The sequence below is a fragment of the Cryptococcus neoformans genome, assembly GCF_000091045.1.
Source record: "Cryptococcus neoformans var. neoformans JEC21 chromosome 3 sequence".
Taxonomy (NCBI): Eukaryota; Fungi; Basidiomycota; class Tremellomycetes; order Tremellales; family Cryptococcaceae; genus Cryptococcus; species Cryptococcus deneoformans.
In genome coordinates, this window is record NC_006685.1 from 1,053,853 (window position 1) to 1,078,700 (window position 24,848).

At 47.9% G+C, this 24,848-nt stretch overlaps 8 protein-coding genes across 8 annotated transcripts in view; 4 read left to right on the top strand and 4 right to left on the bottom strand.

The window, feature by feature from the left end:
- Window positions 1-498: 498 nt before the first annotated feature.
- On the bottom strand, window positions 499-5,450 carry CNC03330 (conserved hypothetical protein). Its single transcript, XM_569992.2, has 7 exons — window positions 5,120-5,450; window positions 4,710-5,048; window positions 1,884-4,648; window positions 1,740-1,830; window positions 1,043-1,685; window positions 682-993; window positions 499-634 (listed from the first exon to the last, which is right to left on the bottom strand). Exons 1-7 carry the CDS (start codon window positions 5,331-5,333, stop codon window positions 589-591), a joined length of 4,410 nt encoding a protein of 1,469 aa, XP_569992.1. The 5' UTR covers window positions 5,334-5,450; the 3' UTR covers window positions 499-588.
- Window positions 5,451-5,808: 358 nt separating this feature from the next.
- Window positions 5,809-11,468, bottom strand: CNC03340 (protein-histidine kinase, putative). The gene is made up of 14 exons (XM_024656767.1): window positions 11,258-11,468; window positions 9,874-11,129; window positions 9,758-9,829; window positions 9,650-9,709; window positions 9,395-9,592; window positions 9,250-9,342; window positions 9,051-9,191; window positions 8,954-8,994; window positions 8,625-8,904; window positions 8,358-8,572; window positions 7,896-8,305; window positions 7,116-7,840; window positions 6,597-7,064; window positions 5,809-6,543 (listed from the first exon to the last, which is right to left on the bottom strand). Exons 2-14 carry the CDS (start codon window positions 11,032-11,034, stop codon window positions 6,256-6,258), a joined length of 4,152 nt encoding a protein of 1,383 aa, XP_024512436.1. The 5' UTR covers window positions 11,035-11,129; window positions 11,258-11,468; the 3' UTR covers window positions 5,809-6,255.
- Window positions 11,469-12,284: 816 nt separating this feature from the next.
- CNC03350 (hypothetical protein) lies at window positions 12,285-14,464 on the top strand. Its single transcript, XM_024656768.1, has 5 exons — window positions 12,285-13,177; window positions 13,238-13,274; window positions 13,328-13,648; window positions 13,705-14,100; window positions 14,164-14,464. Exons 1-5 carry the CDS (start codon window positions 12,976-12,978, stop codon window positions 14,216-14,218), a joined length of 1,011 nt encoding a protein of 336 aa, XP_024512437.1. The 5' UTR covers window positions 12,285-12,975; the 3' UTR covers window positions 14,219-14,464.
- Window positions 12,320-16,187, bottom strand: CNC03360 (hypothetical protein). The gene is made up of 5 exons (XM_569664.2): window positions 15,995-16,187; window positions 15,630-15,925; window positions 15,207-15,577; window positions 14,946-15,155; window positions 12,320-14,900 (listed from the first exon to the last, which is right to left on the bottom strand). The coding sequence occupies exons 1-5, from the start codon at window positions 16,098-16,100 to the stop codon at window positions 14,549-14,551; spliced, it is 1,335 nt and encodes a 444-aa protein (XP_569664.1). The 5' UTR covers window positions 16,101-16,187; the 3' UTR covers window positions 12,320-14,548.
- A 146-nt stretch (window positions 16,188-16,333) lies between these two features.
- Window positions 16,334-17,634, top strand: CNC03370 (conserved hypothetical protein). Its single transcript, XM_024656769.1, has 6 exons — window positions 16,334-16,357; window positions 16,413-16,455; window positions 16,515-16,560; window positions 16,609-16,732; window positions 16,785-17,050; window positions 17,110-17,634. Exons 1-5 carry the CDS (start codon window positions 16,355-16,357, stop codon window positions 16,830-16,832), a joined length of 264 nt encoding a protein of 87 aa, XP_024512593.1. The 5' UTR covers window positions 16,334-16,354; the 3' UTR covers window positions 16,833-17,050; window positions 17,110-17,634.
- CNC03380 (expressed protein) lies at window positions 17,501-21,132 on the bottom strand. The gene is made up of 5 exons (XM_569666.1): window positions 20,856-21,132; window positions 20,183-20,556; window positions 19,736-20,125; window positions 18,475-19,685; window positions 17,501-18,412 (listed from the first exon to the last, which is right to left on the bottom strand). The coding sequence occupies exons 1-5, from the start codon at window positions 20,986-20,988 to the stop codon at window positions 17,989-17,991; spliced, it is 2,532 nt and encodes an 843-aa protein (XP_569666.1). The 5' UTR covers window positions 20,989-21,132; the 3' UTR covers window positions 17,501-17,988.
- Window positions 21,133-21,403: 271 nt separating this feature from the next.
- CNC03390 (conserved hypothetical protein) lies at window positions 21,404-22,591 on the top strand. The gene is made up of 4 exons (XM_569668.2): window positions 21,404-21,726; window positions 21,783-22,117; window positions 22,171-22,226; window positions 22,273-22,591. Exons 1-4 carry the CDS (start codon window positions 21,502-21,504, stop codon window positions 22,470-22,472), a joined length of 816 nt encoding a protein of 271 aa, XP_569668.2. The 5' UTR covers window positions 21,404-21,501; the 3' UTR covers window positions 22,473-22,591.
- A 182-nt stretch (window positions 22,592-22,773) lies between these two features.
- The window catches only part of CNC03400 (hypothetical protein), a 2,590-nt gene continuing 515 nt past the window's right edge, over window positions 22,774-24,848 (top strand). Inside the window, exons 1-3 of the mRNA XM_024656770.1 lie at window positions 22,774-23,085; window positions 23,245-24,665; window positions 24,715-24,848. The exon at window positions 24,715-24,848 is cut by the window's right edge and continues 515 nt beyond it. Of these exons, the coding sequence (XP_024512440.1) occupies window positions 22,944-23,085; window positions 23,245-24,665; window positions 24,715-24,848 (1,697 nt within the window). The 5' untranslated portion in view covers window positions 22,774-22,943. The remainder of the gene's footprint in view (window positions 23,086-23,244; window positions 24,666-24,714) is intronic.

Genomic DNA, 24,848 nt, shown 5'->3' on the forward strand with positions numbered 1-24,848 from the left:
GCCCAGTGTAATAATTAACATGCGCAAGAAGCCGGGCGACTCTGTCTCAAGCAAAGCAAAGATACCGAACAATTCGTCTTCCACAGATGACAAAATGCGCGCAGTCAAGGCTTGAAAAACCGCCCAGCCCAATGCCGAAGAAACGTGACCAAGGCTTATATAGATTAAGATTAGATATGGGGCACAGCTCTCAAGGTGGATACGATCGGTTCCTGTAATCTGACCCAGAATGATGTCAGAAGTAATCACCGCCCCTGGTGTCACGCATTCATACACCTCTCGTTCGCTCCATACTATCTTTTTGCCTCCGGCCCCTCTGCTTAATATAGAATTTTATAGTACTTTAATTTGTGCTTGTAATAGTTGCCCTTGCAACAAGTTGCAACAAGCTTCAAACTTGTGGCTGCAATAATCGCATGGCGCGATAACGATCTTCCTGATGATTGCTGTACGATGAGTGCTTTTGCTACAAGCTAGAAACAATAATGCAACCGAACCATCGCGAGGGCATTTCATTAACAAGCGAGTGAGAAAGTCTATTCCAACACTGACATCATACATCAAACAACTTTGAGCTACGTTTTAACACTAGGCTCCCAACCCACTCTTAGTGTTCTTGACTACAGCGACGATTCTGTCGAACGGTCAGCGGTGAATGTGAAGAGAGAATTGATGACTCACGGAGCATCTATGCCACTGCCACTCCCTATCCCAATCTTGTTTCCTTCTGCCCAGCCCATCTTACTCAACAATTTGTGGCCTACATTATCTATCCCAATCTTGTCTGCCCCGTACCCTACAAGTTCTCCTTCCCTAGGTTTGGCAGTCGCACCGCTTGCCCAATCCCTGCCCTTGCTTTTGACGCCTCCATGGCTACTTTTAGTATAGAGAGTTTTGTGGAACATGGATCCAGAGAAAGGAGCGGCCGTAAGAAGACGTTCACGCTTTTCTTCTTTCACATCAACCCCGGAGCGTTTGGTCTTGTACAAGGAGCTGATTCTCGTCAGTGACAAACACCATGCTGCAAACATTGCGGACTCACATGGATTTCTTTTTTCCAGAACCGCGTGATGTAGAGCCGACACCATAACACTCCGCAAGCATGTGGATCTTCTTTCTCCCTTCCTTATCCATGGCAGGTAGGCTCATAGACTCGCTTTTCTTATCTTTGAGGAAAGCTTGGATGAGGTCATCTACCCAATCGAGCGTCTTCCATTCGGGACCGGCTACCGTTTTCTTTTCCAAACCTCGCTTCTTGTTCTTCTTGAAGCCCATCGAGAAACGGGCATTTTTAGGTTTAAGAGAGAGGTTGAAAGGATCATTGCCAATCGTCTCATAACGATCGCTGTGCCCAAAGTATTCCTCATGTTCACTGTCTGATAATCCCTCTTCTTCAGAGAACATGTCGGCGACATCAGCAGCTGAACCGGAAATTAGATGAGCAACAGAAGCTTGATAAATTTGCTTGGAATCCTTGCTTTGGCCGCCTTTCTTGCTGTAACGCTTGTTTTTGCCATTTCGAGATGACCCAGAGATGATGGTGGAGTCAAACTCTTCCGCATGGCGCGCAAGCTCACGTTGACGCTTCTTCTCGGCCTTGGTTTGACGATCCTTTTCCCACTGAACTTGCAATTCCATTGGAATGCCCTTGAGTTGCTTGTTCTTCTTGCCCTTTTTTGCTGGGGCTGAAAAGGAAACAAATTAGGAAATTGGCCGAATTATGAAAGAAAACCACTTACCCGAACTGAATTCATAAGAATCCTCTTTGATGGCATTGAACATCTTGGCTCTGGGATCATTGAAATTAATTTCTTTACCGCCAAGGGCATCCTAGCGGAGGCTCGTGAGCATACAGATAACAAGACATCATGGATATCACTTACTTCCATGGCGTTGATGAACCATTCCGTTTGATCGTAATCGTCCACTTCCATGTCATCCTCCTCGTCTTCTTCACTTTCGTAATGACTGTCACTGTCGCCGTCATTTTCACCGCTGATCTCATCTCTTCCTTCATCACTATCATCCTCGCTCTCATCATCGTCACTCCAATGATTGACACCGTTGAACATGCCTTCCTCTTGCTTGGCTTCATATTTTTTCCATTTGCCTGTCGATGAGCTAGATGAGTCGTCACCTTCTGCCTCTAGATCTTCTTCCTCGCTGTATACTTCATTGAACACCTTGCTTGCGATCTTTCCATTCGACCAGTCTCCGCCTTCTGACTCGCGCCTTTGTTCGGCTAAACGTTCTTCACTTGTACTAAAAACAACAACATCAGGCTGTTCTGGAGGTGAATCTGACGATATGTCCGCATGGAGAGAAGTCGACTGAGTAAAATTTTGCTCCTCATAAACTACCTCGCCTGACCGCAGATTATGCTCCTCCTTTGGGTCTTTTGCTGCCCAAGGATTATCTTTTTCAGCTTCCTTGGGATCGAATGCCCAAGGATTGTCCTCAGTTGCCTCCGCTTCCGAAATAGGCCAACCTTCATTATCCCCAAGCTCCGTCGGCTGGGAAAGCTCTTCAGGGGACATATGCTTAGACTGCTGATTTAGGCTGGGCTGAGATGACGGAGAACTTTGTCTTTGTCTCATCTTGGGGAGTGCAGGCTTCTTCAGCTTTGGCTTGCTGGAAGTATACGCTGTGTCAAGCTCATCGTCGCTCAAATCTTGCCCTTGACTATGTGAATTCACCCGACTGATCCAAGCGTCCAGCGCATCCAGCTCAGCGTCTTCCTCGTCCTGTTCTGAATCAGGTTCAAAACATTCCATGAACCGTGGTTGTAGCTTGTTGTCCTGCTGTGTCGGCAATAACACCCCCATATTCTCGTCGTCATCGTCGTCGCCATAGTCATCTCCACCAAAAGTATTGATGCTGAGTGCCCACTTGTCAAGAGCCAATTTTTCTTCGTCGGCTTCCCACTGAGCATGCGTAATTTCTTGATTGTAGCTAGAAAACTTGACTTGCTTGACGCGTGCTTTCGGGGGGGATTGGATTTTCTGCATTTGAATTTCGCCCATATCATCGCCACTGGACTCATTTTCAATACCTTGACCATTAATACGGTCCGCAAATTCTTGAAGGGCTTCCAACTCCATCAACTCCTCGTCCATAACATCGCCATCACCGTGTTCAAGCTTTTCGTGTTGCTCGCGTCTTTTCTCTTGAAGCTTAAGGGAGATTTTTGGAGCCTGAGGCTGGACTAACGTGATTTCCTCACCTTCACTAAGGTTTTGACCTTCATCAAGGGCATTGATTCGATTGGCAAAATTGTGCAACGTTTCAAGCTCTCTAAGCTCATCATCATCCTTCTCGTCTTGTCTGAGCTCGTCTCTCCTATCTTCAGGCCCGTGGTATATTTTGCTCGCGCTGGCCTGAACCGAAGGAGGACTGGATTCCTCGTCGGAATCCTCATCCGAATCTACTTCTTTCCCGAGAACATTGATCCGATTGGCCCATTTGGAAAGGGCTGCCATATCATCATCATCCTCGTATTTATCCTCGTCTTCATCCGCCTTCTGAGACAGTTTTACGCCCTCCAAATAGTCTCTTAATATAGCTTCACTTTCTTTTCCCTTTCCGCCACCAATCAAATCATCAACGCTCATTTGATCTTGCTCGCCCCCGGCGAGATTAGGTGGGCCGTCAGACCCCCATTCAATGTCCGAGTCGTCTCTCGGAACTCCACGCGCGGCCGCTCGACGGGCCAGACGCTTGGCGTTCTTGTTCGCGCGTTTCTTTTGATGTTTTACCATTTTTTCGTCTGTGTACGAGGCCGCAGGAGCATTGATATATCCGGAAATCGAATCGGGAAGCTCCTCAGTACGTAAAGACGCCGGCACTGAGGGCGGTTGAGGATTAGGATTGGCATCTTCAACAAAGTTTTGAATTTGGCGAGTTGAGTCCAACAGGGGTTGCGCATTGAGATCATCGACAATCTCGATATAGGACTGGTATTTCGAAGAACCCTGACCCAAACACCTCATTCCGTGGCGTTGATGGAGTGAGGAAACGTGCGGTCCAATGGCTTTCTGCTGATTGTAAGCTCGAGGGACAAAAACAATATCCTCTTCGTCGGAATCAGGGGAAGATGAACCAATAGGAGGAGCTGCAACAGTATTGTACTGAGGGGTCTGAGACGGCGTACTATCAGGATCAGGATTTGTATCGATGAAGAATAACGTATCTTCCTGATGCGGTTGCAAGTCGGCTTCTGATACCAATCCATCAACATGTTCATGACGATCGAAGGAAGACATAATGTCTGGACATGTTTTCGTAAAGGTGTTTGATCCCGTAAACTGGTGTTCATTAGGGACTGGAATCCCCATGATCCCTCCGTTCCGCGAGTAACCCCCTTCAACAGGATCTTGATGAGAGTTGCCTATGCTGGGGCCGATAGAAAGTTCTCCGGTGTACTGAACCACTTGAAAGATGTTGGAGTCGTCACCAGCAGTAGGTGGAAGAGAAGAACCAGATTGGCTATCAACCTTTAACTGCTCGCTTTTACCATCGATGACAGCGTCGCTCGTGTTGTCACCATCTTCCGCTTGTAAAAGTTGGGTGTTTGCTTGGCTTTCGGTATCTGCCATTCGAGTTTCAGAAGCTTCCGGTTTATAGTAATGTCCAACATCAATGCCTTTATCTGAGGTCAAAAAAGTTGAATCGTCAGTGACTCAAAGGTGACAGGCACGAGAAAATCTCACCTTCTTCTTGGGTAATGACATCGACCTCTCCGTCTTTAAACAATTCCCCCGCTTTGATGAACAAAGGCGCCAGCCCTCCACCCCAGCGGGAACCACTGAGTCCACGACTGCTCTCACTAGCCGTCTTGTTCTTTGTCATTTCAACCGATGGATGAACCGAATCAGATTGAGATAGCTGACTGGAGGTCTGGAAACCGAGTCCATGTATTTTATTGGGAGTTGCCGTCCCCGGTGTATGCGCAAGACGAGGAACATGGTAGGATGACGATGAGACGTTCTTATCGGGACCATTGTGAAAGCGATTTATGTCTCGGTTACCATACGGTGCAACAGAAGCGGCTGATTAAGGAAAGAACAAGGTCTCATATTAGTAACGTACCTCATACGGTAACGCCATACTTGATACTCACGCTCAAGTTTCTTATAGTGCTGGCTATTGATTCTATCGTAGTCGAAAGGAACATTGGAGTAGTCGGCATTGTAAGCCTTCTTGCTGGCGTTGCCATAAAATCCTCCTCGACCGCCACCACCCCGACCCCTGCTACTACTTCCACGGCCGCGATTTTTGCCACCGTACGGACTGCCGGACGCGAGGAAATCGGCAAAGGATTGTTTTTGAGTCATACGTTGCCGTTTGTTGTGAAGATACGGAAGGGTTATACTGAGATTAAATGGATAGACCTATATATAAGATGTGCAATGCCAGGTGAATGGTGAATGTAACTAGAGAATTCGTCGTTGGTACGGCAATTGCGAGTTGTACGTTCGTTGGTCATTACGAGTATTGCTTCGTACATATTAATCTCCATTAATTATAATATTACATACTAAACCGGCCAGGACCGCCGAAGAACCGCCGCCACAGTCGGCAGCATAACGAATAATAGTGGAGGAGAGCTCTTCTATGTCGGTACACGGCAACTGTCGGTGATACTCGCTCCTACGTTGTTGGCATCTTCATAATCTATTCACCTCCAGGTATCGAGCATCATCTCTATCGACTATGATCGCGAAATGCTCATTAACAATGATATTAAAAGCTGTAAAGATGACGAACAGTAGTAGTATGAAAATATAAATAACACCACTGCCCAACTGGTTTGTGACACAATAAATACAAGCTGCATATCTTCTCACTTCGCATTCCAGGTATGCGATAATCATCAAGCAGTGCTAATGCTAGATGCTAATATAATTGTATTGTCGTACGGAACAATACTAGGAATGAAACGGTCCTTAGATGATAAAGGATATCAAATAATACGTGACGCATCGAGTCCCAAAAGTGGTACATAGACAACCCAAGATTCCAAGCAATCCAAGGTACACCTCTGTGATAACGTTTAGAGGGTGCGTTTAGCGAATAAACCAAGAGAGAAAGCAGAATCAAATAAAAGAAAACCTCTTGAAAGAAAAATGCGGGGCTAGGTGGGGTATAAACATTGCGATGCGACACCATGGAGGCCGCCATCTAGTTGAAGAGGGTAGAAGATACTGACGAGATAATCCCGAAAGGAGGTCGACAATCGGGCGAAAGAAAGGAGGGTTATCTACCATAGATATTTGCTGGAATAGGTACGGCTGGCATTTCCAAGCCGCTGGCAGACTGCTTGGGAGCTAGTACTTTGGCTATTGATGCCAATAAATCGCCTCTTCTCAGAGGCTTCGTGACGTATTCATCCATGCCAGCCGCAAGACATCTCTCCTTGTCACCGATCATCGCGTGTGCTGTAAGAGCAATAATAGGCGTGCGAGGTACGCCCTCATTCGCTTCAAACTCGCGAATCAGACCCGTGGCTTCCATGCCTCCCATCACAGGCATCGAAACATCCATCTGATCATTTTGGTCAGTCAGAATATAAATTTAAAAGCTGTCATTTGACTCACCAGAATGACGTCAAATGGTGTTCTAGCCAGCTGTCGCCTCTTGTATTTCTCTAATGCAATTTCACCATTGTCGGCAACTTCGATCTTATGACCGGCGACCTCCATCAACTTAACAGCCAGCTTCTGGTTCACTAGGTTGTCTTCCGCAAGCAACACGCTGAGGATAGTGTCCTTAACAGTGTCTCCTGGTTGGATCTGATGGGATTCCAGCGCAGGGACGATCGCGTTGGATAACTCTTGTAAGGAGAGAGGGGTGGTATAGTACGTGTTGATACCCATCTCTAAGCAATCCTTGACGGGTATAGGTGAGAGAAGTTGTTCGGAGGCGGAAGGAAGGGCAAGAAGACGGCGGCGCGATTCGGGAAGTGAGATAAAAGATGGATTAGAGGGTCCACTTGGTTTGTTCGATGGTGCAAGAAGAACAATGGGGATGTAGCGAAGATATTCTATGCCTCTCAGTTCTCCCGCCTGAAAATGACATCAATAATACTGTACTACTTTGAACGACTCAAGACTCACAGCTTTGAGAGAATCAACGATCATCGTGTCAAATACCGTCAAGCCTTGATCCTGCAAAAGATACACATCGTTCACAGAATGGATAACAATAGGCTTTAAACCAAGTTCTTGGAGCATTTCCACGATTCCCGTCTGGTCACCAAGTGTGTCAATAAACAAGACGCTTCTGCCCGACCAAGGCGATAGCCGCTCTATTATTTGATCCCTCGGTACGCTAGTCATTTCCGCAACAGTAGTGAAATAGAATCTACTTCCCTGCCCATATTCCGACTCAACCCAAAGGTCGCCACTCATCAGATTTACTAGTCGTTTGGAGATGGTCAATCCCAGGCCAGTCCCACCGTACTTGCGAGTGGTAGATCCATCCGCTTGCGCAAAGGTGTCAAAAATGACATCAAGCTTATCCTGCTTGATACCAATACCCGTGTCCGCCACACAGAATTCAAGCTCAACAGCGTCGGCGACGGTCACGTAGCGCTTGACTCGACAAGAAAGAGCTACTTGACCTTTGGTAGTGAACTTCACGGCGTTACCGATGAGGTTGGTAATGACTTGACGAAGACGAAGTGGATCACCAATAAGTTGATCAGGCATCGTGGGATCAACGTCAAAGATGAGATCCAGCTTATTCTGGGCTGCCTTGACACATAGAGTTTTGAGGACGGAGAAGACGGCAACACGTAGGGAGAATGGGATTTGTTCCATGGTCATGCGGCCCGCCTCAACTATGCATCGAATCAGCATTACACTCACATTGATGTTTAGCACACTCTCACTCACTCTTAGAAATATCGAGGATATCATCGATGATGGTTAACAGGGATCCAGCCAAACTAGAGACAATCATCAAATTCTCTCGTTGTTGCCTAGTCAATTCGCTTTCCAGAGTCAACACCGTCATGCCGATAATACCGTTCATCGGCGTCCTAATCTCATGGGACATATTGGCCAAGAACTCGGATTTACTTCTGTTGGCCATTTCAGCTTCCTGTCTCGCTTTGGTGTTCTTCTCAATGGACTCTCTGAGATTGTAGACCATCTGATTGATCTTCGTTTTTAGACTATCCATTTCACCAGACGCCTCAACAGTGATGAATCTTGTGAAGTCACCATCTGTTGCAGCTGCGGAAATTTGAGCAAAAGCTCGAACTTGGGATGTCAGGTTCGAGGCCATGGTGTTCACGTTGGATCTTTGAAACAAGTCAACTATGCGCTTGACTTAAAATAAAGGAGACACCTTACGTGATCTCTTGCCAGGTTCCTTCAATGTTTTCAACCTCGGCCTGCACTCCTAACTTTCCTTCTGTACCAACTTCCCTAGCGACACGCGTCACTTCTGCCGCGAATATAGCTAACTGGTCAATCATATTATTGATTGTGTTCACCAGATCGAGGATCTCTCCGGATACTTTGACGCCGACAACCTTTTGAGTCAAATCACCACGAGCTACTGCAGTCTTACAATTTGGTCAGCAGTCGCAAAAGCTACTTGGCCTTGAGAATACTTACAGTGGCATGCGCGATGGTTCGGACCTGTTCAGTCAAATTGGCCGCCATGATGTTAACACAATCTGTCAAGTCCTTCCAAGTACCGGCCACTCCAGGAACCTTGGCCTGACCACCTAGTCGGCCATCGGTTCCGACTTCTCGCGCAACACGGGTGACTTCGGATGAGAACGAACGTAGTGAATCCACCATGTTATTGACCGTATTTTTAAGCTCGAGAATCTCGCCGAACGCGGCGACGTTGATCTTCTTGCTAAGATCACCAGCAGCGACGGCCGTTGTACTGCAGAGACGAGTAAGCTGATGCCTTCCTCTCAATTATGAACACCTACACTTCAGCAACGGAACGCACTTGAGTAGTCAAGTTTAATGCCTACACGCGTATAAGATATCAGGGTCGTCATGTAAATGCCAATGAAATAGACATACCATTAGGTTAACGTTATCCGTAAGAACCATCCAAGTGCCTTCCACGTTGGGCACAACGGCTTGCCCACCCAATTTCCCCTCCGTTCCAACTTCAAGAGATACACGAGTAACCTCGGCAGCGAATACCGTCAGTTGGGCAACCTTACATGGCATGTTGGTGAGCTTTTGTGTTTGAAGGTGTTTTGTAATCCGTACTCACCATTTCATTCACAGTACACTTCAGGTCAAGAATTTCACCCTGTACGTCGGCATTGACTGTCTTGGATAAGTCACCCCGAGCGACAGCTTTTGTCTGCAGGAAGAGATCTTAGTCTGTTATCTTATAAATATCTCTGACAACTTACGACCATGGCAATCTCCCGCACTTGATCTGTCAGATTCCTGGCCATCTTGTTGACATTGGTTGTGAGATCGTCCCATACGCCTTCAACACCGGGAACGACGGCTTGACCGCCCAGCTGGCCATGGGTACCGACTTCTAACGCAACTCGAGTTACTTCTTTGGCGAATACAGTTAGTTGCCGAACCATTGAATTGACAGTCTGTAATGATAAGTGCGATAAGAAGCATACCCAATCTTAGTATGATTTTTCACTTACATTCTTCAAGACGGCCATTTCTCCCTCTGCTTCAATCTCAATCATCTTGCTTAAGTCACCCTAGATAGAAAGTATTAGTGCAATCAAGCAGAAAATGGGAATACTGACTCTAGCAACAGCTGTGGTAACACTGCCGATTGATCGCACCTGCGTCGTTAAACTTTCACACATTCGATTCACCTTCAAAGTGTCAATAATGCCTTGTTATATTGGGACCTGCTTACATTGACAGTTAGATCTTTCCATACTCCCTCCACATCCGGCACATTGGCTTGGCCTCCCAGTTTTCCTTGACTACCGACTTCCAAAGACACTCTGCTGACCTCGTCTGCCAACGTTCTAAGAGACATGACCATTCCATTGACTGTAGTCTTCAATTCTGCAATTTCACCGCTCGCCTCTACGTCGATGGTTTCCGATAAATCACCCTTTGCTACGGCTTTCGTGACTTTTGCGATGCTTCGCACTTGGTTAGTCAAATTGGCGGCAAGTTTATTCACAACGGCGGTGAGGACTTTCCATGTGCCTTCGACATTGGGTACGACGGCCTGTCCACCAAGTTTTCCTTCAGTACCGACTTCCAAAGACACGCGCTCGACTTCCACGGCAAAAGTTTGCAGACGATCCACCATTGCATTGATGATGTTTTTGAGTTCAGTCATGGTTTGGCCTTTAACGGGTACAATAATCTTCTGAGTAAGATCACCAGTGGCGACAGCTTTACACACACGGGCGATGTCCTGAACTTGAGCTTTGAGAAGTTCGAGTTCCTTTTCGGCAGACATGCCAGAATCGCCAGCCGATTCGCTGTCAGAAGTAGCAGAGACATAAGCAGCAAGAACGCTCTGTGGGAAGAACATTTGTTCGGGAAGAGGAGGCGGCGGCGTTGACAGGGCAGCCGTAAAAGGATGATAGAAAGATGCGATCTGCTGGGGAGTGAAAGAAGAGGTTTCGCTGGAGGAAACGGGCCGAGTGCAGGTAGGACAAACAGGATCGGGAGAGGAGTCGTTGAGGGTGGGGACCGGAGGAGTCCAATCAGGAGTAAGCAGATCTGAACCAGGTTGGGCAGGAACGTCGCGTTTGACGTCCTTTACCAGATGCGCCTGCGTCCTCTCGGAAGTCCAAACACGATCACCGAGGGCAATAATAGCTCGCTCAATCGCATCCTCAGCCGGGGTCTTTTTGCCGGGAAAGGTTGAAAGGGTAGCATTCTTTTTTGCCGTCACAGAAGCGTTGTCTTGCAGCGTAGAATCGCCACTTGATGGGAATGGATAATCGGGAGACGGGTGTTGGGATATCACTGACAGCAGGGAAAGAATATGCGATTGGAATGCCGTGCTCCCTTCGGTGGCTATGACCGGAGGGTAGGCATCGGGGAGGGACATGGAGGTCAACCTTGCCCGTTTGTGGGGAGGAGATCGGTCGGTGATGGTGGGTGTGTGCGGAACGGGCGGAGAGGAGTACAGCGGGGGCAACGAGTCTGAAGCGATATGTCAGCTGTGATTGGGGATATGGGATGGCAAAGACGAAACAGCGGCCGCCGTTGCAAAGATGCGCTGACGAAAGCCGGGGAATTTCGTCTCTCCAATGAGGTGAGTGGCGACCCACCTTTAGTCACCTTTGCTTCGGTATCTGGATACGCTAGCAAGAGGAGACGCTCTACTTTAGCTCTAGATGACGGACGCCTTGGTCAGCGGAACGCGGAATGTGTGGGCTGTACGGCTTGGGGCAGGAGGCTCGGCTCTGCACGTGGCTGGGTGGAAGGAAGATGTGAAGTGGAGAAAGCGAGGTGAGGTGGAAGCAGAAAACAAAGACCTGACAGTACGCGCAGTTAGAGCATTGTGTCGCAAACGAAAACTGGCGATGCCCGACGCAAGCAACACAGGGCGAGGGTGGAGCGCGCGTATTAGGTAACAACACAACTATAACCTTGTTCTTTTTGTATTCTAAGCTACTTTTTTGCAACTGTATTTTCCTGCCGACGACCATCGATGGGCTGCCCAAAAGTGCCATTCTTGCGGAGGAGACTACTTGTTCCCTCCTTCTTTGCGTTGACTTCCGCTACTCCTACTTGGTGGGAGCGCTATTAATCGCTTCCCGCATGTTGATTGATGCCTCCCGACTCCTCCCTCGCCTGTCTTCTTCTTCTCCCTTGTATTCTTTATTATCTACTGTGCTGCCCATTGACCTACTGATCTTCTGCCTGTTACATTACTGGCAACAGATCTTGCTTATTTTCCATGCCTTGAGCTTAGCGTAGCTGGTGCTAGTTGATTGCTGCTGGTCGGTGCGTTGTGCGTCCGTGCCCTACTGCGTCAGTCCTGCCCCTGCCCCAGCACCCTACACCCTGACACTTGACATCTGACATCTGACATTTCCTTTGTTTCCCACATTACGCATAAAATGTAAAGATAGCGACTGGAGGACTCTTTTCGCCGAATGGATTATTGGGATGGCAATACATGTACACATCTAAACTGGACTGCGACTCGTGTTTGTATGCATATCATTATTTCACCCGAATCATAAATAACAAGCGTACAGTTCACTCGAGATTCCGCTGCTGAATGTCCGTCCTGACATGTTAGTTGAATGTGCTGTATCTGTAGAATGCATCTAATTATTGAGCCCGGGCGGTAAATAATTATGCATCACAGAAGATGTTCAAAGAGCTTTTCCTGATGCGGCAAGATGTTCAGTAGCAGTGGCGAGCACTACGAGTAACACTTTGTATCGCTGACTTTTGAAGAGGTCACCGCAGTTCAGAAGACTACCTTTTTTTTCCTTTCACAATCAATAAAAGTATTACTGCTCTTCTGTTGTATCGTCAAGATCTCCCATGATTGTGCTGCCCATTCGAGGAAGATAGTTTTTCCAAGGATGCCGCTTGACTTGTAGCTGTTCACTAGCCACGATCCTTTATGCCCGTTGAGGGTCAATTCCAATAGTTCCAACAAAGGATGGCAACTTGTGGGTAAACGTATCAAAGGTAAGTCAGACGCTAAATCTAGATGCGATGCTTTTTTGCTTTGTACTCCATTCGGATCGCTGTAGTAATATCGTGAGAACGGTTAAGACAGCGTTTCAAACACACATAGGAGTAGCACCACAGTGGTTGAGACGCATTAAGAGATAAATGTCATATGTATAGGTTATAAAAAAGCAATTGACAGACAATCCACTGGACACTGTCTCTCATTCGTCTTTCGAGTTGAACTCGTATCTTTTGTTTGACACAAAAGACGGCACACATTATCTCATCTCACATCCCTTTATCCCTCAAATTAGCAGTGTAAGCCAACACGAAGTGATCTAATAGAGTCAAGATGATTACCTTGAAAAAAACGTTCAATCACCCTCTGATTTCGCAACCGTTCCTTTCTCTTGGTCTCACGTCCCTGGCCTTGCTACTCTTGGTTCTGGTGTTGTTAAGTGTACCTGGGCCGATCAAGGGTATGTACTGGTTCAGTGTGGAAGGTCATGGCATAACCGATGGGCCTCTGAGCGCTGGTGTTCTTGGGTGGTGTTGTAAGTCGGATCCTTCTACAAAGGCAAATATAGCAGTCCGCTTGCTGACCTGATAGTCAGTACAAGGCACGTCAAACTGCACTTATGCGCCCCTTAGGTAAGCGACTTCCCTTCATCCGCACGGCAGACAACCTTAACCGGGTGACTTAGTGAAAACGCATATCTTTCCACCTTGATCAACACCGGTGAAGCACTAACTGTTCGCATCATGCTCCCCCTCGCTTGTTACTGGATGATCGTCGTGATGGTCCTCTGGGTCTTGCTCACCGTCCTTGTACCTTTCGGCTACCGTATTCGAGATCTCGACAGCATTACCAGACACCTAAGGTTTGCTATTGTAGAAGCTTGCGTCCTCTGCGTGAGCCTTTTCGGTAACGTACTCTGTTGGCTGGCTTTTGGATTGGGAAGGTCCGCATACTTGAGCGTCCAAAACGGCGGGGGTGACCCTAAAAGTGGTCGTGCTATGGAAACGTAAGTCAGTTTCAGATTCCCTCCACCTGAACTTGATTTGACCTCGTCCCTTACAGCACTGCTGTCGCAGCTCTCCTCTCACTTCTCTCCTTGGGTACAGCAATCAGGGGTCTTGACCTTCGACTTCGGGGTGCGCAAACCCACTGGCGAGAGGAAGCCGTTATGGTCCGCCGTCGTTCTATGGCACTCTTGGCTTCTGGCGCAGCCCGTCCAGAGGATGCTGCCACCTTGGGAGTCACCGGAGATTTTTGGGAGAGGAAAGATAGTCAGCGATGGTCCACCAATAGTTCAGATGTCCCTAGCTACACTGCAAACAACGGAGCATTGCAACATAGAGATAATGAGCTCAAGACTGGCTATCGGCCAGACATAGAGAGAGGCGAAGAAGAGGAAATAGATGTCAAACTAGAGGAGGCTAAAAGAAATTCAGTTGATCAGATCCGAAGAACATCGTGAGTAATCATTTGTTGAACAGGATCAGTCCAAAGACAGCTGACCCAGTTCGTCCGTACAAGGATCCACGACTCTCCCTATGATGTCGCCAACGGAACTGTTCCCCCCCCAAACTAGGCAACGAGAAGCAAACACGCGAAGCAAGGTCAGATCCTCGTCAACAAACATTGCTTTTTTACCGGTCGACATCAACTTGCAATAGAGATAAATGTTATCTCTGCACTCTCCGAAATTTGACTTGTGATGAAGAATTATCCTATGATCAGTTATATAGTTAATTTCAAAGGATCATAGATACAATTCAACTTTCCCGGAAGTTTCCATGGACGGTTTGCATCATACGGTCAGTTCCGCAGTGTGCACAACATCCTTCTAAAATTGAGAATGTTCAGTCGATGGCATGAAACATGAATCGTCGTTCTCCATGTATATCTCCTCCTAAGCAGGTCATCGTTGATACGAAAGCGCCTGTCCTTGATTTTGTTGGCCTTGGCTTTGAGCCTGATTTTGACCATTCACGGGGACACCACCAGGGCTTTTCTGCGCCTCCTTTCTGGCCGCCTCCTCTCGAATGACATCATCCGCCAGCTTGGTAAGTTCGAGAACGTTGGCGTCGATGGTAAAGTCTTCCGCCGTTCTTTGCCTAACCCATGTTCGGGTATCGAGGTATGCGAATGGACCACGGATCCAGTTTGGTTGCCCACTGGAACGATCGGCTTTGGAGAGATCGATGCTTGCGAGAGTAGGAGAGGTAAGCCATGTTTGTAATTCTGTGTGATAACGCCATCCTCGGGCATACCTGAACTTGTATTAGGCACAGCTGGTACACTACGAGCATACTTACAGTTCCTCCGCGACCCGGAGCTGCAAAACATCTTGAGGAGACATATAAAAAGCAAGGAAAAGAGTATCTTCCGCGAAGTTTTGCAATTTGGACTCTACAGGAGGCGCATGGACGTAATAGCACTGAGGAATGTGGAATGATTCCTCAATTTGAGGTGGCGGTAATGAGTTGGGCTCTGCCCATGGGGTGACAAATGTAGGATAGAGCGCTCTGGGCAGATTCGTCAGTAAAAGCTCGAAAGTGAAATGTTCCTGGGCTTACTCCTCGCTGTTTATGTCCACACCCAGTTCCTCCAAATCTTCTCCAAACACCATCATGCCGCGATCCGTCTTGTTCATATGCATTTGGATCTCAAACAACAGCGCCTTCAAACCCCATCTATCCACCGGGGAACTCAGGATCTGCTGTACTGGCCGTACCACAGGTTCTGTATGTCTTGGTGACTGTCGTTGCCATGAATCAGTTGTAGATGCTGGCCCGCCTATCCCTGATTGAGGGTGAGGTGGATTGGTTGAAGGAGTCGCATCTGCGGATTGAGATGCACTTGCATTGCTTGTACCGTTGGGTAATGGTGAAGGGGAGGAAGGGATGGGTTGATGTACGCTAGACGGATTCCGAAAAAAGTTGGCCATCTATCCATAACTTGTTAGTTAAAGCCATCATCGTCATCCACTGAACACTAACACGACCGTCCTTGCTTTCTGAGGATGCTCCGAGAGCAGGAAACTCTTCTGTCAAACCTCCATTCGATTGGGACGGAGCGCTCGCCGTTGGACCAGATATTCCCGGCGGAGGTGCAGGGGTGACACCAAGCTGTTGCTGCTGTTGTTGTTGCTGCTGTTGCATATACAGGTGCTGTTGTTGTTGTAATTGTGAGTTCTGATGGCTTGCGTTGGCTGAACTCTGGCCGCCTTGATTTTGAGCGATGTAGCTCGAATTGTGCTGATTGTGTGATCCAAGAGCAGGAAAATCGTTTGGATCTATCATTAATCAACATCTACTCCTATTCTTACATGACATGACTGCTTGTCTCTTTTTGAAATACTCACCAGAGCTTCGAACGCTAAACCCCGGAGGACCGTTTCTTGGATAGCCTGCGATTCTTGATGTTGGTGGTTGCTGAGTTGCTTGCTGGCCTGCTGTCGCGTAGAACATGTTAGTTGGAGTAACGTTCCACTGCAGTGGTGGGACGAGAAGGAATGCTGTTAGGAAGAAGGCGAGATGAAAGTAGAGAACAGTACGAGTTGGCTGTACCAGATGCATAGTACCTGGGTAAGACACCAACAGTCTATGGCACGGCGATTGCGGGAATAACGGTGTGGCACTTGTTACACCTCCCTCGTTGTAGCCATTATTATTATTACGTTTTACTGCATGCTACACCACTGTCATTTCATAAACACCGTACCATGGTCAGCCGGCTCCGTATTGCAGTGAAGCCTAATACTGACAACCTACCCATCATAGTCATCAGAGTTACGGTATACCGCCAACACACAGCTGGAACAGCGTACGCTTCCTTTCGCTCTCGCCGTATTTTTTTGCTGTATATACTGACATACTGCGTAGTGCACGCAAGATACACCGGTACTGGACATGCTGACACCACAAAATAGTTCGTACATTAATGCCCTTATGGCGACAAGAAACTAATGATGTCCAGTGAATGGCTTACACACCAACACCGTGATACCCTTGCATCCATCGTCGGCCATCCCCCTCTTTTGGCGTATTTGTCAGTCGCAGACGGCGAATGTCAGGCAAGAGAAAGATTTGAAGTAACGGAGGTGAGAGGATTCATCCTGCCCTCGCAATAGACTAGATGGCTAAAGTTCTCAGAAAATGTTACAACCCTGTGGGAAACCGCCAGGGAAGACAGAGGAGTAGTCCAGATTGGGCGGAAATTCTGACAAACGAAGTGAAGCAACATGTTGTATGATCAGCAGTATAGAATATGAAAGCCCGATGACTATCGATTGGCAAAGCGTCCGCCATTTGTATCGTTCTGTAGGCTTGGTCTTGATACGGGCGTGCCAAGTGTTTTATGGACACATGAGAAGTGCCCGTATTTAAAGAACTAGCCTTTGGGTAGCAATGTACTACTTGTACTTGTATTGTATTCATCATCTGAGTAGCTGTATTCTAACGTTTCCTCGCTTTGCAGTTCAACAACCTACGTTCAGATCTTTCTCCCTCTGAGATGGAACGATGATCCTTCTCCTCCTCTATAAAGAGCCATGAGTCTGGCTAGTTAACCAAAACAATCTTAAGTGATAATAAGCAACCATATCAGCATTTATCATCTGCCATATTATATGACGGACTGTTACGCTGTCTGCCACAGCAATAACTATGAGCATGCTGTAAGTAGCGGTAACTGCATGCATGCAGCCGCGAGCTGCGAGTTGTTGTCTCATTCTTTTTTCTCTTCGCCGAACATTTTTGTACCTTTATTTAATATTTTCCTTCGAGGTATCACGTCAATATACCACAGCACAATCTTGTTGTTAAAGATGCATTGAAGCAATCCCGTATCTCTTGCGTTGCTGTCCGCCTTTTCTGAGCGGGATGTGCATGGTAAGATGTGAATGCTCTTGCGTGCTATCCAACCACGACGAAACGTCTTACCTTCGCAAGAAGGTTGTCATTTCGCTCGTAATATGAAAGGAATGGATCTTGTTAATACGTGGAAAAGGTTTTCTAAAAGTATCGTAAAAACGTTGAGGAACAAATAATAAAGTCCATGTGCATCATCAGGAAATACGGAAACAAAAGGCTGATCACAGTCATAGTTATCGTTGAGATGTCTCAACAATCATATAAAGGAAAGAGTGTTACTACGTGCTAATACTAATGCCACGAAAGATAGATTGACCAATATTTTTTTGAATCATATCAAGCAAGAAATTAGAATTGAGATGATATGATACAGTGGCCCGCCATATATGAGCCCGACTTCCACTGCTACTTCACGACACCACAACCACAACGCTCCTCTTCCGACTCTGCACACCGACCGATCCCCTCCACAGCAGAACAGCGCTTAATGACTAGTTAAACTCCAGTCGTCAAGAGCGACATTGTTCACGCTGTCTATCGCAGTGAAATTGCTCCCCCACTGCGGCGTCAAAAGCACCTGCAGACTGAAGGTTCCTCCATTGGGCACGTCGACTACCAACACTGTCACACCATCGTTGGGCTGGTCGGCATCCATTGTACCAGTAGGAAGAGCCGGGTCACTGCTCGATCTGGTAGGTTCAGCGGTGCTGAATGATGCACCGGAAGGACCTTGCACAATAGATGCAATAAGGGTTTGCTCAGAGAGAGTGAGAGTGGCGGTAGCATTGTTGGTGGTGATGGTGGCGTTTGTGTGCATTCGCCATTGAAGGTTAGGAACATCGGTAACGTCGTCTTGAATAAGGACTTGTTGACGAGCATTGAGGTAACGAATACCCCGTTTGACAGTGCTGTAAGTGATCGGAAGTCAGAGGGTTCTTTCAGATCCGCAGAAAAACACACAAGTACTTACTAATTGTAAGCAGTAGACATGTCAGTCCAGAAGTACGCAGTGTCGTCAGACTCAAGTTGGAATGACGGAGCGGCACCTTGCGCTGTACCTGAGGAGCCCCAATTACCCGTGGGTGTGGCATTGACATTCTGGTTCTGATCGTTGATGAGGAGGGTATTCTGGCCCTCGGTCCTCTTTCGATAGTACAGCCACCTCTCAGAGTTCTGCTCCTCACTACTAAAGTAGCCATCGGCGAGATATTGTCCAGAACCAAGCTCACCGGCCCATCGTTGACCCATAGCATCAAAGACAAAGTCTCCAATGTCAAGATCGCCATGGGTCTGATGATCAGTGAGTTTACTTGCCTTCATGGCCCAGTACGAACCTTCATTTGTCGCCCAGTTGGATCGTGCGGTAGCCCACCGACCATTTTCGTCGTCAAAGTAACGATCAAGGGGAAGGCCATCCCACCAGGTTCCACTTAGGGCAGGGTTGTACCAGAACATACTCCAAGGTTCAGAAGCATCGTAATGGTCTCGCTGGTACAACGCGTAACGGGGTTCGTTAAAAGTATTCGCCCACAAAAGGAGGGAGTTGGCGGTTGACGAGTACTTGTTGGGTCCGTGATCACCATAGTTGAAAAGTGAAGTCATACCTTGGACGTAGATGTGGAAAAGGGAGGTAAGGTTCCAACCGGGATTGGACTCAGGGAGACCACGATCATCACCATAGGAGCTTTGAAGCGCATTGACCAGCTCAGCAGCCCCAGTGGTACCAAAGTACCAGTAATTGGCAGTCTCAGCCCATGTACCATCACTATAGGCACCCTGGAAGCAGTTATTCCAGGCGTCCGGCACGGCGAGGTCAATGACTTGTTGCGCAATGCCAGTGGGGTCGCGGTCGACAATGGCAACTGCCGCCTGGATTAATCCACCATTGCAAACACAATTCCAATTACCGTTGACTTCAGAACTGCCAACGCCAGTACCGGCCCACCAGTTGTAAGATGATGCAGACGTGTTGCCTGAAAGAACAGCGTGGCCAAAGGAAAGACCAAGGTTGAGCATAGACCACATAAGAGCATCTCGTTGGTCGTCCGTCCAGAAGTCGTAAAGCCAGTCGTAACCAATGGCGAAAGCCGCACAGAATTCAGCGAGATCGAGGAAATGAGCAGGATTCCAACGAGTGCCGTCAGCACCGAAAGATACATCAGAGTTGTTACCCGCAGCGGTCTGATCCAGAGTCAGCGACTTGTCCAAAGAAATAGACGACTTATACTTACAGTCAACTCAAGCCAAACTCGATCGGCGTATTTCGTCTCATTGGTGACCTTGTACGCATAGGCCCAGTTCTTAACCTTCAACTTAATTTCTCGGGCAACATCCAGTACACCGGATCCATCAAGGCCGCCATCAGGGATATACGGCGTAGGATCATCACCAATTGTGTCACTAGCATTCTGCACAATGGTGGCGTTCCAATATTTGAGGTAGGGATTATTCTGGATAAGACCTCCATGGGTAAGCGCATCCCACTTGTAACCAGGCGCCAGACGGGGATGTGCTCGCATGCCTTCTGTGGAATTGGAAGGCGGACTTGGGTCGTCCGGCCAAGAGTCGGTAGAAGCGGGGTCTGAGATTACTGTTGGGGCAGAATACCCGGAGGTAGCAGTCTGAATTTGATGTCAGCATACCATCTGCGGCCGTCTCACTTATGCAAGATTACTCACTCCTGTAGCATATACAGGTAACATGTATGTGTCTGTAGCAACAGCCAGATACTGCTCGCCATTCGCACCAGTATTGGTAGCAGCGGTGTTGGCGCTGGACACACCGCTGGGCAGAGCAGTATTTGCGTTAGACGCGCCGGTAGTTGCGGAAGATGAATCATCAGAGGAAGTGGAGCTGTCATTGTTGTCACTGGACGCTCGGGAGCCGAGAACGCCACCTAACACGGCCGCGAGGATTATACAGATGAGGAGCACAGGCAAACCTATCCACAGCCACTTATTGCGCTTTTTCTTGGGTTGAAAGCCCCCGGCACTACCGGCATAGCCCCCTGACCCAGCAGCCGCATTGGGATTGGCTGATGACATGAGATAAGCTTTGGTAGACACGTGTGGCGACAATGGATAAAAAAGGCAGGTAAAGCAAATCCGCGAGGATGCAAGAATTCGTTGCAATGAAAGGACGAGTAGCGAGGTCACGGCAGCATAATTTGATTGCCGACAAGAAAAGGATCAGGATTTGATTCGCATAGAAAAAATTTGACAGAAAGCAGGACACATCGGACAGAAGATTGGCGTAAAGAGAAAAAGACGCGTGACAGAGACGAATGCGCGTAAAGTGGTACACGAATGAGCATACGATTTTTTTAGCGGTATGTTCAGAGTGCAGACTCACAGTTGTTGCCATAATCGCCACCGGCAGCGCCACGAGGATTGTCACTGTACCCTCCGTAATTTGGTGTTGGACCGCCGTACGAATTACCATAGCCGGCGCTGTCGCTGTAAGGCGCCTGTTGATAATGCGCCATGTCGCGTCGAGAGAGAAGGCGATGGGATGAAAGAGTGTGAGCGTTTGACGGTTGGAGAGGAGGAAGAACGGGTATATGAGTCTAGAAGGAAGGACGTATATGTATACAATCAGGAGAGATATTTATAGCTGACGTATTTATGAGAGCGGCAGAATGAAAGGCAGAAAAGACTGAAATGATAAATATATAGAATCCAGCGCGCGATGGGGGAAAGGGAACTAGGCTCAGGGTGCAGGCGGGAAAGGGGGACCAACGCGCGCACCGCCACAGAAATAGAATACAACACGTGACATATATAGCCCGGAACTAAACTTATCCCTCACTTACCTTTTAAATTTATTACGTTTGTGGCAACGAGCAACGATTCGATGCATTTCAAAAGAGTCATTTGAGTTGTTGCTTGCCACTTCGTGCATGCCTTGACGTATGTACAGTATACATTCATAGCAAGTTGTCTCTTGCTGTTTTACCTATCCCTCACTGAACTACAACAAAGCGCCGTAACTACACGCCATGCCTCCGATCAATCCAGCTGTTCTCAGCAATGTATCGGGCTACATGTCGATCGCCCTTTGGGTCGTCGTCTACAGCCCCCAAATGTGGGAGAACTACCAGCTCAAATCTGGTGAAGGCCTTTCAGTACCGTTTATCATTCTGTGGTTACTAGGAGACATTACAAATTTGTTTGGTGGCATGATGGCGCATCTGTTACCTACCGTCATAATCCTTGCCGTCTATGTAAGTCATTTACAAAGTAAAAGGTTCCGCTTGCCTGCTCATGTACTTAACTCCAGTATACTATTTGTGATTTGGTCCTGCTTTTCCAAGTTTATTACTATCGTCGCTTCCCATCACCCAGCGCTCACCAGCATATCACATCTGATGAATCCACCCCTCTTCTCCCAGAACCTCGGCAGCCCAAACCTCTTTTGCCCCCACTTATCGAATACCCAGTGTTGCTTGGATTCGTTTTGCTTGCTGGTGCTGGTGCTTGGTTCCTTACCGATCGGGATGAAGTCCACGTCCCCGAGGATCCGGAAGTGACTATCGAATGGAAGAGCCAGGCTTTGGGCTGGGCAAGTGCCGTTCTATATTTGGGCAGTCGCATACCCCAGATTGTACACAATTAGTATGTCGCGATTGACAGAACCTTCAAAATCCACTAACAATCATGTTTGATAGCAAGACAAGGTGCGCCGGTCTTTCGCTCGCCATGTTCTTCTTTGCGATCTCCGGCAGTAAGTCTTCAAGTGCTTTCTTAGAAGCTGGTCTGATTCCTTTAAGATATAACCTATGTACTTTCGATCCTTCTCAAGTCTCTCAATCCTCGCTGGATCCTCGCCAACGCTCCCTGGCTCGCCGGATCTGGCCTGACAGTTTTTCTCGATCTATTTGTCCTTGCCCAATTCGCCATATTTAGCTGGCAGGACGAGAGGAGGAAAAAGACGTCTGGTGAGGTAGACAATGAGGAAGAGGATGGATAGATAATCTGTAATCTGTATATTGCATGTCCCATGTCCAAGTATACGCTTCTTCAAAGTTTGCCGGGCTTTGGAAACACATGAATTCAGACGATTATTTCTGCCATGCATTTCGTCGTTAAGATGGTCACGTGACTTAAATAGAGAAGAGCCAGAAAGATAAAAGATGATGATGTTTCAGCTTCGCGTATCAGGTACGTAGGGAGTCGGCAGGCCGCGGCGGCGGAGCCTCCTGAAACTTGAGATGATGTAGTTTGTGTTTAGAGGACGCGCAATTTTACTATACGCACTGTATTATCTACCCCGATGTATTACCGTCTTTCTATTGTCGGATTCTTACTTGTTATTCCCTCTCCGTCGCTCGAGAACGACCCTTTCGCCTAGCATCATCTCATCCGACCTGAAGGCAACCCAGCAGATAGGCCCGTGTACAGACGAACACACTCCAGGCTCGCCACGACAACGTAACGAATCATGCTTGCCGCCGAGTCGTTGCGGCCTGTCTACCAACATGCAGCCACATCACATGCAAACATAGGCCCGAGCAGTAGTTTTTCAAGTATGGACAACATTGCTTCAGGCTGGAATGGGCAAATTATGCCGGCATTGAAAAAACGTGAGTTATTCAATGCTCCATAATGACTACAAACCACATGAGGTCAGCGTGCGCGCATAGGGGATAGGGAGGAGATCCAGCTCTTCTCTTAAGGCCATTATTGCGACCCACGAAAGCAGAACTCGTATGCTTCATGCTGATCTGTGAGCCTGTACCTAGGCCTCGAGACTGAGTCGGCTTATCTCACCCACCGTCTGTCCGCCGCTCAGTCTGACAAGCGCCCGACGTCATCTGGGTTTGGTGACCCAGCTGAAGAGGGAGCAACTTTTTCTGAGCATTCTAGGGAAAGCCTGTTCCCTGAATACAATACTCAGGTGAATGTACTGCCCGAGATGGCGGGTAGAACTGGTCTTCCCAGTCGTCCACAGTCTCAATCCTCACCCAAAAGTAGGGCGAGGTCTGGAACGATGGTTAGTCCCAATGAAGTCCGCAAAATATACTTGGATCGACCTCCTGTACCTATCACCTCACCTACGTCTTTGTCTGAAATTTCCGGTCTACAACTTTCGCCAGTCGCATCCAAATCCACATCTTCAGGTGACGGTTCCCCGGTCATACCACCTCCCTCCCGGATACCCATCCGTGCAAGTTCAAAGTCTCGCGGAGGGTCGGATCCCTATTCATTCCTGAGAAGTGATGGACCCCGCTCGATGTTAGGTCTTTCGTTTTCCTCAACAATACCCGCTACAGCAGGAAGAATGAGTCGATCGCCGCAGCTGCAACGGGAGGTATCAATTGCGCATGTTAAAGAACTCGCGGAAGGACCTTCTGCCAAAAAATCGAGGGGGCAATTCTCAGGAGAACTGAAGCAAAGGGATTTCGGGGAAGATTCCCCAACACTTGATGCAGCTCAAATAACTGAAGGCTTTATCAAAAACGAACTTCCGCCTTTCATAATGTCACCAGAAGAAGCCTTACGTATTGCAGAGCGGGGCCACAACCTTGAGTCTGATGACGATGCACAAATGCAGGACTGGCAGCATCTTGAACTGGATCCGTATGCTGCCAGTGGCCCGTCTCAGGAAATCGGACTTGCTGAAGGGAAGCGCGAGAAGAGAAAAAGAGCAACCACCATGAAGACAAGCGGTAGGAATAGACATGTTGCAGCACGATCCGTTAACAAAGACTGTCAGCCTGACTTCGGGCTTCCAGTGTTCGAAAATCCTTCATTGAAAGCCTCAAAGTCCCGAATTCAGACAGGAAGCACTCCGTCTGCCACTGCCACCTCGTATCCAATCTCCCAGACTTCACGTTCTGTTTCTATGAAAGCGTTCTCTTCTACTCCTCGTACCCTACACCCCTATAATACTTTACCCAATTCTTCTTCCCGTCTCGGCGTTGCTGCACATCTTATCCCTCCAGCAAGCACTTACACACCGCCCAAAGGAGCTAATTGGGACGAGGTAGTGTTGCCTGCTGTGGCCAAGAAGCTGGGGATCGGGGAGGCAAGGACTGCCGACAAGATCGATACAGGGCCAGATGCTGAAGATTTAGCAGTAGAGTGGGACAAGAATGGAACACCTATCAAATGGGTGAAGAAGAAAATGGAAGATAGAACGTCTTTGGACAAACAGACCGATGTGAGTATGGTTCTGAACATGGGCGAGCAATTCGTTAATATCTTCAAAGCTTGAAACCAAATCCCCTAATAGCAAACTCATGGAGCTGCCTTTTAACCCGATCCTGGAGCCTTTGCCGGATAGTCCTTTTTGTCAATCGAATTATGGTGCTCAACATCCCGATACTATTGGACTTGGCCCTCA